The sequence below is a fragment of the Acanthochromis polyacanthus genome, chromosome 2, assembly GCF_021347895.1.
Source record: "Acanthochromis polyacanthus isolate Apoly-LR-REF ecotype Palm Island chromosome 2, KAUST_Apoly_ChrSc, whole genome shotgun sequence".
NCBI lineage: Eukaryota > Metazoa > Chordata > Actinopteri > Pomacentridae > Acanthochromis > Acanthochromis polyacanthus.
This window is the reverse complement of record NC_067114.1, coordinates 38269015-38285867: the sequence shown is the minus strand read 5'-3', so window position 1 is coordinate 38285867 and position 16853 is coordinate 38269015. Positions and strand designations below refer to the sequence as shown.

General features: G+C 38.4%; 1 protein-coding gene across 10 annotated transcripts in view; it reads right to left on the bottom strand.

Moving 5' to 3' along the window:
• LOC110957844 (serine/threonine-protein kinase BRSK2-like) overlaps positions 1 to 16853 on the bottom strand; it is a 213716-nt gene that overhangs the window by 29897 nt on the left and 166966 nt on the right. For 8 of the 10 annotated variants that reach the window (XM_051937153.1, XM_051937159.1, XM_051937163.1 and 5 more), the window contains exon 13: positions 16204 to 16263. The exons of the other annotated variants lie outside the window; for them this stretch is intronic. In XM_051937153.1, coding sequence (XP_051793113.1) covers positions 16204 to 16263 — 60 coding nt within the window. The remainder of the gene's footprint in view (positions 1 to 16203; positions 16264 to 16853) is intronic. 10 annotated transcript variants of the gene reach the window in all.

The window sequence follows — 16853 nt, the reverse complement described above, 5'->3', positions numbered from 1 at the left end:
TGAAACAAACACTCGTGAATGGTGAGGAGCAGCTCTTTAATTCGGCATGAATTAAAAAAACCCACAAACTCGATTTACTGTGATGTTGTGAGATTTGTTTGTGGTTATGTAACTTAGCCATTCAACAGAGTCCGCTAACATTAAAGTGACTGACGTGCAGTGTCTGTGTTGACAGACGTAGAAAATACGTCAGGGTTTTGTTTAGGTTGTTAATATGTAATAGTCTGTCGCTACTTTTGAAGGTAAAAAAATACTTTTCGTTTGCTGGCTGTTAGTTCTGCCATTTGTTTTGTTTGCTGTCTGGGCTTTATTAGAACAGGGTCACGTGAATAAAAAGTTTTGCTATTTTTAATAGTAGTGCCGATTTCAACCCCCAAATCGCTGTCCGTGAAAAAGTCAGATAATGATATTTATAAGACATTATGCATGATAGAAAAGAGAACAGCAGATGACTGACATGAGAGGCTCGGCACGCAGATTCACCTCGAATCACGGAAGCGCCTTCATCACTCGGATTACCAAAACGGCTCATTAATATTTATGTACGTCGGATTACCAGCCAATCACAAAGCGCGTTCATCAGCCGGCTCATTAATATTCATGTACGTCTCATTAATATATATGGTAAGGCAAAGTGCCGTATCCGTAGGCCACAGGCTGCGGGTACGGGTCCGTATCTGTAGACACTACGTTTTGTCATCCCCAGAAACGGTCACATATTGTCGTCATCGCTTGAGCAGCAGGCGACAGGTTTATTTGCACCAAACTTTACTCACAGCACTGTGGAAAGTGAGATGAGACAACTTTTCAGACCTGCAAACTTCCAAGTCGCTGCAGCGAGACGAGCAGCTAACGCTAACGCAACACGTAATCCTCCAGTTCGGCCTTGTGTAGCGTTAGCGTTAGCTGCTCGTCTCGCTGCAGCGACTTGGAAGTTTGCAGGTCTGAAAAGTTGTCTCATCTCACTTTCCACAGTGCTGTGAGTAAAGTTTGGTGCAAATAAACCTGTCGCCTGCTGCTCAAGCGATGACGATAATATGTGACCGTTTCTGGGGATGACAAAATGTTTCTTAAAACCCCAATGGCTTGCTGAAGCGCTCGGGACTCCTCTCCACCTGCCATGGTAACCGTTACCTGAACATCACCGCCCACTTGAGCTTTTCAGCCAATCACAGCGCAAAAAACGATGGACTTCCTTTTCCACTATACTTACTTCCTTTTCCACTATTCTCTCTCGCACATACATACATTCTCCTCTCACACACCTACATTCTCCTCTTACATACATACATTCTTCTCTTTCATGCATATATTTTCTTTGTACATATACATATATGTCTATTTATTTAGGAGAATGTATGAATGTGAAAGGAGAATGTATGTACGTGCAAGTGTGACAATATATGCATGTGAGAGGAGAATGTATGTGTGTGCATGAGTGAAAATGTATGTATGTGAAAGCAGAATGTGTGTGTGCGTGAATATTAAAATATATGTATGTGAAAGAAGAATGTATGTGTGTGCAAGGAAAATATATGTGTGTGAAAGGAGAATGTATGTGTGTGAGAGAGTGAAAATATATGTGTGTGAAAGGAGAATGTATGTATGTGAAAGGAGAATGTATGTATGTGAAAGGAGAATGTATGTGTGTCACAGGAGAATGTATGTGAGTATGAGAGAAAATATATGTGTGTGAGAGGACGAGAATGAATTAAGTCTTGTACGGCCCCTCATACTTTACGGCAGTATTTTACTTCACCGATGTGCCTTACGGCAAGCCCAGGCACGTGGCCAGTGTTGCCAACTTAGCGACTTTCTCACTAAATCTAGTGACTTCCCAAAGCGTCCTAGCGACTTTTTTGTCAAAAGCGACTAGCGACAAATCTAGCGACTTTTTCTGCTGTTTTGGAGACACTGAGGAAATCTCGGATCATTCTGCAGTTACTGTTTTCAATGAGCAGCAGGTGCTGCTGTGAGCTCCTCCCCGTCCCAAAGCACAGGCTGTCAGTCCAGTAACCCCGCAGCAGTCCCAATGTCTGATTAGAGGACACACCAGACGGCAGATGAATCGCGCATGTGCAAAGTCACTACAGATCTCATCCAGACTTACGGAGCGGGATATAAATGAAAATGTTTCTTCACTGTCATACTAAAATAAACCACAGCATTTATCCTCCAGTACAAAAACATATTTTAGGTGTTTTATAATCACTTTTTGGTCTCTTCCACAGCGTTATTCCTCTCTCCTACAACGTTAATTACAATTACATGAAAACTGGGAAATATGCAAATTAGGCGATGACGTCATTTAGCGACTTTTAGGACAGCCAACAGCGACTTTCCTTACTGAGGAGTTGGCAACACTGCACGCGGCGAAAACATAAACAGCTATGGAGGAAGACGGTGGACTCGACTCAGAAGAACAATCTAAACAACAAGATGACGAACAACCAGCTCAAACCGACGAGCTTGTACCTAAAAGAGGGGAAACTTCTGTCATATGGCAGTGGTTTGGATTTAAAAAGACCGACAAGGATCAGACTACCGTACTTTGTAAGGTATGCCGCTGTCCGGTCCCAACAACAGACTCGAACACGAGTAACTGTTTTTATCACCTGAAAAATATGCTATATCGTGATGTATATCGTATCGGGATATAAAATAACCTATATCGGGATATAAAATTTTGGTCATATCGCCCAGCCCTATGTGAAAACTCAGAGATTTCAGGTATCAGAATGTGGTTTTCAACTTTCTCTGTTAACTTTCTGCTTCAACTTCAAACTAAATTTACTTCACTAAGCCAGCCCTCTGGACTTCCAGTAAGCTGTGTTCCTATTGGCTGTCCAGGTGGCTGCTTGGTGTTATCAGGAACACCTGAGCAGCTCAGTGTCTTCCTGCTTTATGGCTGTAGTCAAACATTTCCTCTGCTTCTCTTCACCACTAAACCGAGTTTAGTTCCGTTGCTTTAGTTTGTTCTTTAGGTGTTGGCTTGCAACTTCCAGCAGTAAACTCCTCTTTAATGCATTTCTTGGTGTGTTTTAGGGCTTTGTACTGGATAGTTGTCTTGGTAAATGTGGTTCTTTAGCCACAGTTGGCACATGGTGCTAATGTGTGCAGTGATTAGTGGATTTGGTGAAGCTGAGTTGTGTCTTTATCTTGGCTGCAGTGAGTCTTTAGAGGTTTTTGGTCAGACACATTCTGTATTGTTGTTTGTGAACCAACGTTGGTTGTCCAGAAGGTAAGAGTTCCTGTCCTGATTCTGTTTAAAGAGGTTCTCTGGTAGGCTGCAGGAGACTTTAGCGTTTGGGTTGTGCTAGTTTGGTTCTTGTATGGTTTCATTTGGACGGCTATTTTGAGGCCCGTCCATGTGGTTTAGTGAGGTTTTCTGTAGCAGTTCTACAAAGCAACCTGCAGCAGATGAGACTGAGAGTTTTCAGGAAGTTCTGGAGACCAGACTTTAGAGCAGCAGAAATATTTGTCGGTAGTTGAAGCAGGAGAAGGTGAGCTTCAGAGTAGAAATGAGAAGGAAACCTTTTTAACTTGTGTGGTGAGGTCCTCTACCCAGAGTTTGAGCAGGTTGTGACGAATCTGTAGTTCTTTGGTCTGAAAGCCCCAGAAGAGTCGACTCGTTAAAGGAGAAAACGGGAGATATTGTTGGTTCTTCCGTCGCTCTGCAGTTTCCAGTTTCCTTAGATTGAATATCAAGTTTCTGTTTTAAATGATTTACTATGTGAGCCCAAGAAGACTTGAATAAACTCCCTCCATTCCCTGGACATAACAGATTTTATTACCATGTTAAATCTTTTTTTTTTTTTTTAATATTTGAGTTTTAATCATAGTTTTATCAGTTTTTTTTCTCTTTGCTTGTTTAGTTTTGTCATCTGTGTGAAAAGTGTTAAATAAAGTTGAATTGATAAACTGAATAACTGACGAACTCATGATTGTGACAAAAGAAGTATTTTCATTGTGATTTAGGAGTTTTTCATTTTTAAGGTTGGGGTTAAAATCTTGACAGAAAAAAATTAAAGAAATAAAGTACATTAAAAACAAATCAAAGGAAAGAACATTTAATACAATAAAACTTTTAAAAAAAGAAATTAGAAAACAATTAGAAAATTAAATCTGAAAGACAAAATTTTAAAAAGGAATAAAACAGAAAATACAATGAAGCATTTAAAAAGAAAATTAAACATTAAATAGTGGTAAAACATTTAAAAAGAAAAAAACTTAAAGATTTAATTTAAAAATTAAAAATTGGGAAAGAAAAGGAAATTTGAAAAAACTAAACATTAAAAAGACAAAACATTTAGAAATCAGACAGAAAAGAATACAAGGTGAGAAAAGAGCAAAACTAAACACTGAAGAAGAATCAAACTAAAGACAAAACATTTGAAAAGACACCAGTTAGACTTTAGAAGTTTAAATTAAACAGAAGAGACAATAAAACAATCAAAAAGAGCAAAAACAGATAAAGGTCTTAAAGCATTTTCTAGTCTGAAATGAAAACATCAGGTTGTTTCTTCAAACATTTCCTCTGTCTATGTTCTTGGTTTGATTGTGAACAGATTTACTAAGAACTGATTTAAGAAAACTGCTTTCCAGATAAAGTCTACAAGTATCTGAAGGCATCGATCAAACTAATGTTACCTTCTGATCTCCACAAACTTTACTGTTCAGTGAGGAGAATCAAAGTTTGTTCAGGATTTCTAAAGAACCCACAGGTAAAGGTCTGAGAAGAGCTCAGATGGATGGTCTAAATGTGAAATCAAGACTCATGGTCACAAGTTTTAAGGCTTCTGTTAACCACAAAGTTAAATCTAACAGAGATCTACTCAAGAACTTTTAGGTTTTCAGTCCTCAGACTGTCGAAAGGTTCAAACGAACAGAGACGTACTGAGAAACTTTTAAAACTTCATCCCTCAGACTGTCTGAAGGTTCAAACTAACGGGTCTACTCAGGAACTTAGAAGATATCAGTCCTTGGACTGTCTGAAAGTTAAATCTCACAGAGATCTACTGTGGGACTTAGAAAATTTCAGCCCTCAGACTATCCAAAAGCTCAGGTCGTGAGGACTCGGGAGGTGTGGAGACTTTGGAAAGTCCTGGAACTGAGGGTTCAACCCTCCAGCACAAAGGCTGAAGTCCAACCTCCTGAGAAAAACGTTCGAGACGAGACTTGAGTTAAAAAAAAAAAACTCGAAAATGACAAAAAATAGATGATAAATGCGCAAAAAAAAAGAAGAATTAATATCTGAGCGTGTAGCTCAGGGGATAAGAAGAGAGACTACCAAGCAGAAGGTAGCAGGTTCAAGACCTGCCACTGGCAGCTTTCTTTCTTTCTTTTTGTCTAAGATTTTCAAAAAATTTAAGAAGGGTCTGGTCTTGAAACGGCGACCTGTAGCTCCATAGGCAAATTCTTAACTCACTGACCTACAGATCAGATAAAAAGAAATAACTTCGTCGTCCCTTTGACATCACAGTTTCCGTTCCTTATAAAGTGACCACATGGGTGGAGCCAAGGCAGAGTCTGGGTGGAGTCAGGGCGGAGAGTAGGAGGGGAGGTGGGTGGCGGCGTCCCCCCTCTACCCACCACACCTTCCCCCCATCCGTCGAGTTTTTTCGAGTCTCCATGAGTTCCTCAAGTCTCGACAGGTTTTCCTGAGTTTCTGGAGTTTCCACGAAGTCGGAGGCAGAGCAAGTTTTCATGAAGAGCTGTTGAAGTCGGCGAGGATGAAGTGACTTTTTACAGCGACTGGAAGGAAGACGACAAGAAGGTCTTTAACCAGCATCCCTAAAATCCATGGAGTCAGTTCCAGAGAAATGAAGGGAGGTCAACTTTTATCAGCCTCCATCCAGATGTTCAACTTGATATCTTTACTTTGAGATTTTTAGTACCACAAACCTTTAGTATCACACTTTATTATCATTTATTAGGACTTTAATGGAATCCACCAGCAGATTTAGTTTTTGTTGAGAAACTTTATTCTTGTCGTCGTGGGACTGCAGGATTTAAAACTGTTCCTTCTATTTGACCTCATGTTTATTAGTTTTAGTGCAGAAAGTTATTTTAAGGTTTATGGTTTAAATTTCTTACTTTGTCATATTTTAAATGACAAAAATACAAAAATAGAGCGTCTTCAGACAATTTGACCTGTAATTGGTGTTATATAAATGAAATTGAATTTAAATTGTATGTATTTTGTAATGTTGGAGTAATTCAGCCATATATGTTGGAAAACACATTTTCTTTGGCCATTAATTTGTTGATTGTTTTCTCCAGTAATTAATTTCTTGTTTTGGTTTATAAAATGTCAAACCCAAATATATTCAGCTTACTGTCATAAAAACCAAAAAGATTTATATTCATGATGCAGGAATCAGGCAGTTTTTCACTTTTTATCTTAGGGGCCGTTTACACGAGGACGCTTGCTGGTAAAAACGGCAAAATATTTCAACAAAACACCCTATCGTTTATATGAGGACGGCGTTTTGGGGGCTTAAAAACGCAAAAATTTGAAACCGGCCTCCAGAGTGGAAAAACTCTCCGCTGTTACGTTTCCTTCTAAACAGCAAAACGCAAAACTTTGCCGAGATCTGACCACGTCGCACACGCGATTACGTCATATACGTGCGCCAGTGCTTTGGTTTGCCGGCCGGTACAAGGAAGTAAACAAAGATGTGTGATTATTTCCATCCTTCGTACCTTCAAGCAACTCTGGTAGCTCTATGTACACTACAGGAGTCGTACCAACAAACGTACAGAATCTGTACAGATTCCATTCATAAACATTTACCGCGGCGGAGAGCCGAAAAGGGAGATGGTACGCATGCACGTAGACATGGCGGAGTTTTATCACAGCGCCACCCAGCTGCCTGGCATGCATATCCAATCGAATTCCACACACTATAGAGTCACCATATATACGCAGATTTCCTTCAAAACCGCTCATCTAAACGTGAAATGACAAGTCGCCACTTTTGCGTTTTCTGTTAAGATGGTCCTCGTATAAACGTAGCCTCAGTGTAGTCAGAAAGACAGTTGATAATGTGTGAACTGTTGCAGCTTGTGAGCCGTAGAAGATTTTAATCTTTAGGGCCAAGTGTCAAAAAACATTTAGAAACCAACATCAACAATACACTCAACAAAGACTTCAACATCATTAAAGTGGAAATTCAACTTTTGCATGACAATGTCTAATTAAAGGACATTTATTTTTTCCGCCATCAGTGTGTGAATGTGTGTGTGAATGGGTGAATGTGACATATCATGTAAAGCGCTTTGGGTGTCTTTCAGGTACAACAATTTCCCTTTGGGGATAAATAAAGTATCTATCTAGTAAAAGCGCTATATAAATACAGACCATTTACCATTTACTTCTAAAGTAAATGTGTGATGTTCAGCCTCTGGAGCTTCTCTTCACATCGTCTTCCACCTGGACTGGTTTGGTCGGGAGCATGCACAACAAACGTCTGAAAAACTGCACTTTAACATTAATGAATGACACTGAAATTTAATCTCTACATAAATGAGACTGAGTCTGGATGTGCTGGTCTGTCATTAAGTCCTAAGTTTAGGGAAAGTTCAAATAAAAGAGGACAGTTCAGATCAGACTTGAGAATGAGCTGATTTTGAACAAACATCTCAGACTTTCTGAGCTTCAACACCTGTAGCAAGATATTTTAACAAGCAACTCCAGAGATCCAGAAGTTGGAGAGAGTTAGCTTTAGCTGAGCCAAAGAACATGTGGGACGCTAACCTAGCAAACATTTCAGACTTTTCTCTGTGAATTCTGAGAAATAATTTCCTATTTAATGACATAGCTACACATCTGAACTCATTCTAATTAAAACAGACTCTAATTCAGTGTCATCCATCCATATTAAAGTGCAGTTACCCAAAATGTTTGCTGCATGAGCTCCAACAAAACCTGTCCAGGTAGAAGGCCACTTTGACAAACAGGAAGTAGAAGATTCCAAGCAGAGTTATAGCAGGGGGAACTGGACTGTACTAAGTGGTCCAGTATAGAGGGGTGTTTTGTGGGTTTTTAAGGCTGATAATGATTATTAGTGAGACATCTGGAGGAGATATTCGTTTGTAGTAAATGACAGTATTTATGACTCTTAACAGCTATTTATACTACTACTGCTGCTTGTACTTTCAGTATTACTATTACCGCTTGTACAGCTATACTCCAGCTGCTATTAATCGTTTGGCATTTGTTTGCCCCCATTAGCTTCGTGTCGCAGTAGGCCGTTCAGAGGGGCGTGTCCTATCTACTCTTCTATACATATCTATGAGCGCTACACACAGGCTTTGGTGCGTCACTCAGAGATAGCAGTCCTGACAGCTGCACAATGACGGAAAATGAGGACCGGATTTTCACAAACCTGGCGTTCTCTGAAGTAAAAACGCGAATTGGACTTCCCCAAAGGTTACATATTCCCATAACAGCAAAGTGGAACCTTTTTTTTTGCCCGTGTGATATTTGGAGTGCGGCGTGAGAGCGTGTGAATGGACTGAGCTGTGTGTGTCTCACGGCCAAAGCATGAGATTTGGCAGCCAGTTCTTGTAAACCTGCTACAATCATCACATATATTCTGTGTTTTTATTGAATAACAAAGACCTTCCTGATACAAACCCCCCCAACAACAAAAAAACAAAACAAAAAAACCAAACTCATTATATTACTTTATTAAACCTCCAAATCCTAAACCCCACTTTCAGGTTTGCAGCGCAATTAAAATATTAAAAAAATTAAACAATTTATCAGAGCCAAAAACTTTAAAAACAAGAACAATTGCTGAAATTTAAGCTTCTCGATGATCACTGAATGTACTAGCTGTGATGTGTATGACGGTGGATAAGGTTCCATCAGGAAAACTGACCAAATATAAGCTTAAAATTGAGTGATTTCATTTCATCAATATCACCTTATTCTAGACTCCTCTCTTTTTGTTTTTGTTAAATGCCGAAAATAATCCATCTCCAGTTAACAGATTCTGTATAAAACATAAAATTTTGATATTGCATAAAAATATTTAACCAAATCTATGTATAAAATTTAGATTATTTAATCAAATTCACTTCATTGTATATTCTATTCTAAAAAAAACACCAAAAATAAACCATTTGCATTAAACGTATTCTGTAAAACAAAAAAAGTAAAAACTACAAAATTCTGCACATTTAAGCTCATCCAAGATATCACAAATGACCCAGCTATGAACAACAGTCATGTGACAAAAAATTCAGAGTTTCCACAGAGCAGAAAGGAGACGACAAGAGAGACTGAGAGAAAAATAAAACTGAATCAATAAAATAAACGCAGCATGGCTCTAAAACAGTAAACAGAAGAGCAAGTTGTTAGAAGAAACATTCAGCATGGTGAAATATCCTTCTAGAGTCGATGTACAGTGTAGAGGTTGCAAAAATGTACACAACCGTTTAAAAGTTTGGGATCACCCAGACAATTTCATGTTTTGCATGAAAACTCACACTTTTGTTCATGTGCTAACATAACTGCACAAGAGTTTTCTAACCATCAATGAGCCTTTCAACACCATTAGCTAACACAATGTAGCATTAGAACACAGGAGTGATGGTTGCTGGAAATGTTCCTCTGTACCTCTATGGAGATATTTTATTAAAAATCAGCTGTTTCCAGCTAGAATAGTCATTTACCACATTAACAATGTCTAGTTTGTATTTGTAATTTAATCTTACCTTCATTGGAAAAAAATGCTTTTCTTTCAAAAATAAGGACATTTGTAAGTGACCTCAAACTTTAGAATGGTATTGTAAATACTAAAGTATCTAAACCAGCCATCACCAACCACCAGTCCACAAAGAAAGAATAAAAAGGTTTTTCTTTCATTTCCAGCAAAGGCTGCACGTTGTTTTATTCTGAAAATGACTAGATCTACTTCCTGTTACTTCCACTTGTTTCCTGCACTTGACTCTGTCAGTTTTCCTGCAAACTAAATATATATTTAGCAATCAAAGATAATTCCATTTGATTAGAACCCTTTTTTAATTAAAAAAAAGATTATTTGTTATGAGTGCGATGACTGGTCCGTAGAAAACTGTCTTGGAAAACTGGTTGGAGAGAACTTACAGCCACTATTTTGTTCCAATACTAGTAACACTTGTGTACACTTGGAAAAAATATTCAACATGTTGACTCCAGATTTTTAGAAATTCTTTTTGCAAAATAGAAAACAGGTAAAGCTCCAGTGTACCAACATAAACATATAAAGACACATTCGTCAAATAACTTGTAGGAACAAATCCTCTTTAAAACGTTCAATTGGAAATAATATACTACTTTATTCTTAATTACACTGCTTTGGCTGATATATAATAATTGGGTATATTATAAATAGAGGGAAATCCGTGGCTCAGCTATAATTCTGCATGTCGAGGATCTACTATGAAACAACTAACAAACCTCTGCAGGCTTTTTAGTCTAAATAGGTTTGATAATTAGCATTTGTTCCTAAGTTGTGTCATTTTTCACCTTCATGTTGCTAAAAACTGCCTCCCGATCCCTTTAAAACGCCTCCTCTTTACTGTTTTAGTTTGTATTTTGTTGTTAAGGCCACCACAGATGCTGCTAATAGCAGACTGAACTGTGGATGTTAGCTTCAGTGTGGCTAGCACATCTGGCTAACAGAGTCATCAGCAAAAATCTGGCGACAAAAGGAGCGATTCAAGCTCTCTGAAACGTAAACAAGATCCCTAGTTAATGTCAGAATGTATAAATAGTTCAGACATGTCGGCATCACAAACACTGAGCCTTCGTTCCGCTGCAAAATTCATCAGCACTGTTTCTCTTTTCTCCTCTTCATGAGCTTTTCCATTTTTCATCTACGTATCATTAACTTTTCATATCTCCCTCCCTCTCCTTCTCGCTGTTGCCCAAATGTCGTCAAACACACACACACACACACACAGTCACACTCATCAAAACCCCACACAGTCCCGCTGATGTCGTTGAAGACTTTGGGATTTAATTGTCCATAGACAATTTGGCTTTGTTGGATGCAAAAATGAAAACAGTAAATCATAATTAAATATGCTAGAAGACACACACACACACACACACACACACACACACACACACACACACACACACACACACACACACACACACACACACACACATATAAAGCAGAGATGACATCGGCTGCGTTAAATTACATTTTGCCGTTGGGTTGTCATCATATGAGACAGTTTCTCCTCAGATTCATGACATTAATGCTGGTAGCTTTGTTCCCTCTAATGTTAGTCCATTTTTACTGTTATTCCTTATTTGCTTTTGTTCTAAAAGTGGAATTGGTGTCTCTCTGAGCATCTTCAGGACACAGATTAATTTTAAAAAATGTAAAATGAAACTGACGTTACTTAAGCTGTCAGTGCCCACATCACAGTGAGATAACACAACGAACTTCTTCTCTTATTGTTATTATTGTCAGAGACATTAAAATGGACGTCGTGGAAGAGAAAGTAGAGTTTCTGTCTGCAGGTTTGTGAACCGAGTCGACACACTGAGGAGCTTCAGCAGAAAACATCACCGCAGACAGAGCATCAGGATGCAGAAACTTGTCTGTAACGCCTTTTTTTTTTCACATTTAACCATAGGCGTCAGTTTAGGGGGGGACGGTGGGGATGTGTCCCCCCCACTTTTTGTCAGGGGTCATTTTGTCTCCAACACATTCAAATTCTTCACATGTAAGCCGTTGTAAACCCAGTTATTTTCAGCAGTATAGAAAATTCCGACGCTCCTGAACGCACCATCCGCACTCGGCCGAGAGTTGCACGGACATGCAGCACACCTTCCTGAGGTTAAAAAAAACGTGCAGATGCTAAATTTGCGCCCGTGCCAAATGGAAGCTCCGACCAGAGGCGTGCAGGGGCAAAATTTCGGCCCGGGAGAATTAGTATTACAGCGGCCCACAGACCCATCTACCTGCATGTACCGATAGCTCAACAGGTAGAGCCTCCGCCTTTGGTGCGGAGGTTGTGAGTTTGAGTCTAGCTTATGGCATTTTGCCGCCGTTCTTCGACATTTTCTCAAAGTGTTGTCTTACCAACGACACGGAAGCATATGAGAAAAGCAGGCGTGCCGCACCAATGCTAAACTTAATATCGTCCAACGGGCCGCAGTTGGCCCGCGAGTTTGAGACCCATGATTTAAAGCATTATTATTATTATTATTATTATTATTATTATTATTTTATGACTGGAGCGGCCCAACAATAAAGCGGCCCACCGGGGATATCCCCGGTGTTCCCGATTACCCAGCACGCCACCCAGGGTGTGCATTTCCATCTGACAATGGCTGTGGTCTCCATCCCCCCCCCCACTTTTAAAAACAAACTGACGCCCTTGCATTTAACTATTAGAAATCACTCGCAGTTGCCCTCATCGCCCATATCTGGTAATAAATAAATGACTGACTCATGTTTTCAGAAGACAGAAATTCTACAGTGTGTGGTTAAAAACCACCAAGATGCCCTTTTTCTTATTCTGACTTACAATTATTGTTTGCAATGTTTTGAAGTTATGTTAGTCTTTTTTGTACCTGATTTAAAAACATGCAAACTGCACTGTGATTACTGTAGTAATCACCGAAGCAAATATTAGCAAGTCAGTAAAAATGTATTGCAGCCTTTTCTTTTATTTTTGAGATTTTTATTTTTAATTTAATTTTTTTAAATTTGGGTCTAAGCTTGCGTAAAAGTTGTAAATTCTACTGTAAACATCTTCCTTCCTGTAGGTTAAGCTAATGTTTTTAGCTGTTTAAATTTGAAATCTCGGTTGCGTTCATGTATTTTAATTTTTTTTTTTAAATTTTGTGTGTGTTGTTTTTCTGCACAAGTTATGTGAATCTGAACAAACTGTATTTTCTTTCTGTGGGCATCAGTACAGATTTCAGACTGATATGTAACATTTTCAGCTAAGATGCATTTTAAGGTGCACAATAAAAATGTAAAAATATCAATACAGCTAAAAACTTCACATAGCAGCCTATTAAAACTCATTTTATTCTGGTTGCAAACTAAAAACTTCTGCAAGTGTTGTAGTTGTTTATTGATAAAAGTGAAAGGAAATGTTGGCATAAAGAGTCTTACAGTTGTGTAAAAAAGTTTTTAGACTTCTTTAAAATTTTACACAATCTCAAATATTCTCATGAAATATTTGTGGAGAAATATTTTTTATGTTTCAAAAGGTGTGGCTGCGTTAAACAGAAAAGCAAACAAATGGGTTTTTTTGCTTATTGTTTACAAGAAAAAATAAAATATTAAATTCTACCAAAATGACACAATACTCAAAGTTCCTAAGTTTTTTGGAACAATTTTACGTTTTAAATGTTTTTTTTTAGGATATGTATGTGTGATTATACTAAAAGAAATTACATTTGAAGATATTTCACAAATGTATGGGATGTCCAAAAACCTTTTTCCACCACTGCAGTTTTAAAATACTGAAAAAATAAAGGCTTTAAATGGCTTTTAACTATAATTTTTGGAAAAAAAATTCTTTTATTGTACAGATTTCCCTCCTGCTTTGCTAAATTACAGTAAAATCACAGAAAAAAAAGATCTCAAAAAGGCCTAAAGACCTTTCTTTTCAACAAAGTTTTTAATTAAATGTGTCCTTGAAAATTTTTTTTTTAAATTTTACCTGTTTGTTTTTATCATTTTATATCTTTATTATTATTATTATTAGTCTACATGGTAATCAGAGAAAAAAGATCAAAAACACTGAATAAAGCCCACATTAATAATCTGTACAGTTTGTTGTAGTATTTAAATCAACAAAAAAAATGCCAAATGTGAAAGTACTGGTTATTCCCCTAACCAGCTGAGCAGAGCCTCATCAGTAAACCTGCTGTAATTATAAACTCTGAGTCAGTCGAACTGGTTCTTCTGTGTAAAGTAACGCTGAGGAAGCGCTGAAAGGCTGCCAGCAGAACACGAAGCTCCGTTAATGATGACGAGGAGACTCTCAATGCTGTCAGACACTTCAATGGAGGAGCTTCTATTGCAACATGCAACTCATTAACTGTGACACCGCATCCGGCAGAACATCAGGAAGTCGGTGCCGGCTACTCTTTGAAATCGCAAAATTAATTCCTGGTTCGTCGCTGATGATGCGCGCTGGAGAGGGGAGGCAACAAGCTTCACTTTACGGATCTCCCCAATTAGATGATGAGAGAGATAAAGGGCTATTCAGTGGGTATGGAAGCCTCATTTCCATCTTCTGTTTGTGCTCCATCTGCATTCCTCGCAGTTAATTTATGCTAATCTCCATCCATAGACAAACTGCGTTTCCCTCCCGCTGCAAGGTCAACCACACAGGGAGGCTGCACCAATTATTAACCCTCCTCCTCCTCCTCATGCTGCACTGAATAAACAGACCCGCAAAGAACAAACAAGTCGAATATAACCTCCTCCAAACACCGAGGATGAGGAGTGAAGATGGGAGGAAGGAAGTTGACCTAAAAATTCAGTTTTCCTCCTGAGGGCTGAGGAAGGAAAAGTGGGTGCAAACAGCAAAACGTGCTATTTTTCTGATTTCACAAGGAAAAGGAATATTTTGCTGCTTCTCTCACAGTAAACACACACATCTGACTGTTTGATTACATCTAAATAAACCTCTGGATCAGGATGTTGGATGTAAATGCTGATAATTGACACACGATTGGATGACTTGGGGCTCCTATCGTGTTTTCATGATAATTTCCCCGCAACGCTTCGACAGATAAGAACTTCTTTGGGCAAAAACAACATTTAAAAATCTCTTACTCCTTTCTGGCTCGAATCAAAAGTCACTTTCTCACTTCAGATTGATTCAGAATACAACAACTTGACTTCTTCTTTTCTCGTTTTAGAGCTGATCTGCAGATTTTCCTGATCACGTTTTGGCTTTAAACTACAAAGCAGAAATGTTGGCTCTATACAAGTCAGCTTGCAGCCTTGGATCCTCAGATCAAGGCTTAAATCTCAGCTTTGGAGTGACCTGCCTGAGGTGATAAATCATCTCTTAAAGCCCGTTTTTGCAGATCTGCTACCCCTTAGTACAGTAATTTAAGATTAATGTGGTGTAACAACTTCATATCAGGTCACCAAAACTGATTTTTAAAACGCTACAAAACAGGATAAAATGGGTTGACTGGGTGTTTTTCAGCAGTCACTGCTAGCTGATTTTAACTTGGTTTTATACTTTTTGTGACGACTGAAAGTCAGATTCTGTAGATAAACTTTGACCAAATGGGTAATTGCTGTGTTCTGGCTTCGTAGGGCAGTGCATAAATGACAATAAGATTTTATTATGTGCAAGAATGTTATTGAAATTGCATTCAAAGGTAAAAAATATTCATATGTGAAGCATCAATTATTATTTTTCCTTTTTGGTCTCTCCTACCAAAGGACAAGACATAATCTATGACAGAGTTACTGCTATTCTTCTACTGTTCAACTATAACCAGTTTAATTTAATTTATTGCTTCTATTATCTGGTTTTTATCTTTTACTATCTTAACTACTCATCTCTTTTCCTCTCTTATCCTCTTGTGTTGCTGGTGTGCATCTGCTTCTGTCATCCTGTATTTGGTTCATTGCTTTGCACATTGACAACCGCATTTGATCATGTGTAAACAGTGCCATTTAATGCAAACAATCGGCTGCTAAAATTCTGCCGTTGACAGAATTTCAGGCCTCTTTGTTGCATCACTTGATCTTCAGCCAAGTATCAGCACTCAAGTACCCAAACGAAGCTTCATTTTATAAAATAATGTTGTTATAAAGTGTTTTATTGTCTCAAAATCAGTGAGTCTCAGTCAGTCAGTGCAGTCTGCAGACTGACATTCATTTCTTAAGCACGCATTAGTTCTATTTTTGTGGAGGTTTCTTGCAGTGTGACGCTTGAAAATATATTTGTAACATCATGTGATTTCAGTTGGATTATTTTCATGGTTCTCATATTGTAGGTCAGAAAGTCAAAAATGTTTGAGGACAGAACAGGAACAGAAAGACACTTGATCGTCGAATACATGCTACATTTAAAAGTGAAAGACAAAAACATGTAAAAGACTCAATGAGCAGTGAAACAAAACAGAGAGAACTAATGGAAGGAAAGGAAGAAAATGGACGTGGCACAACGGATGAAGTTAGATCAAAGGGAGCAGACCAATACCTTTCTTCCTTGCTGCAGTTAGCGTTTGTGATATCCAAGCTTTTACTGAAAACAGATTTGCTAAAAGGGGGGCAGACAGAAAACCAAGAGACAGACAGAAAGGCAGTCACATTAAGGGGAATCCTAACATCCAGCATGCAGTCAGAAAACAAACAGAACTTATCACTGATAAATGTCAAAAATAAATCACAATGGGACAAAGAGAAACGCAAAGAAAAAAAAAAACAAGTCATGCACAGATCAGGAAATCAGGAGATAAAACCCAAGAGTAGAAACACATTCATGGATCATGCTGGAGTCAGTGGGACGTTCAACACGCTGCCTCACCGTACAGAAACCATTTGTGTATATTTTCATCTGCGCGACATGTTTACACAGTGTGACGTTCTGCTTCGTTGTCTCTGCTGAATCATCATCAGCGAGGAGAAAACCTCACAAGTAAAAAAAAAAAAAACGGCAGCTGAACAGACCTGCTGCTCTGCAACAAATCTTGTAATTACTGCTGCGTGAAGCTCATTTACAGACTACCAGAGCTGTAAAATACCCAGAGAAATGTCGGTATGGATACTTTAACAACCACATTACTGCAACATGGCTGTGCAACAAAAAATATATAACAATCTAATAGCAATAAATGCATTCAGAAGTAC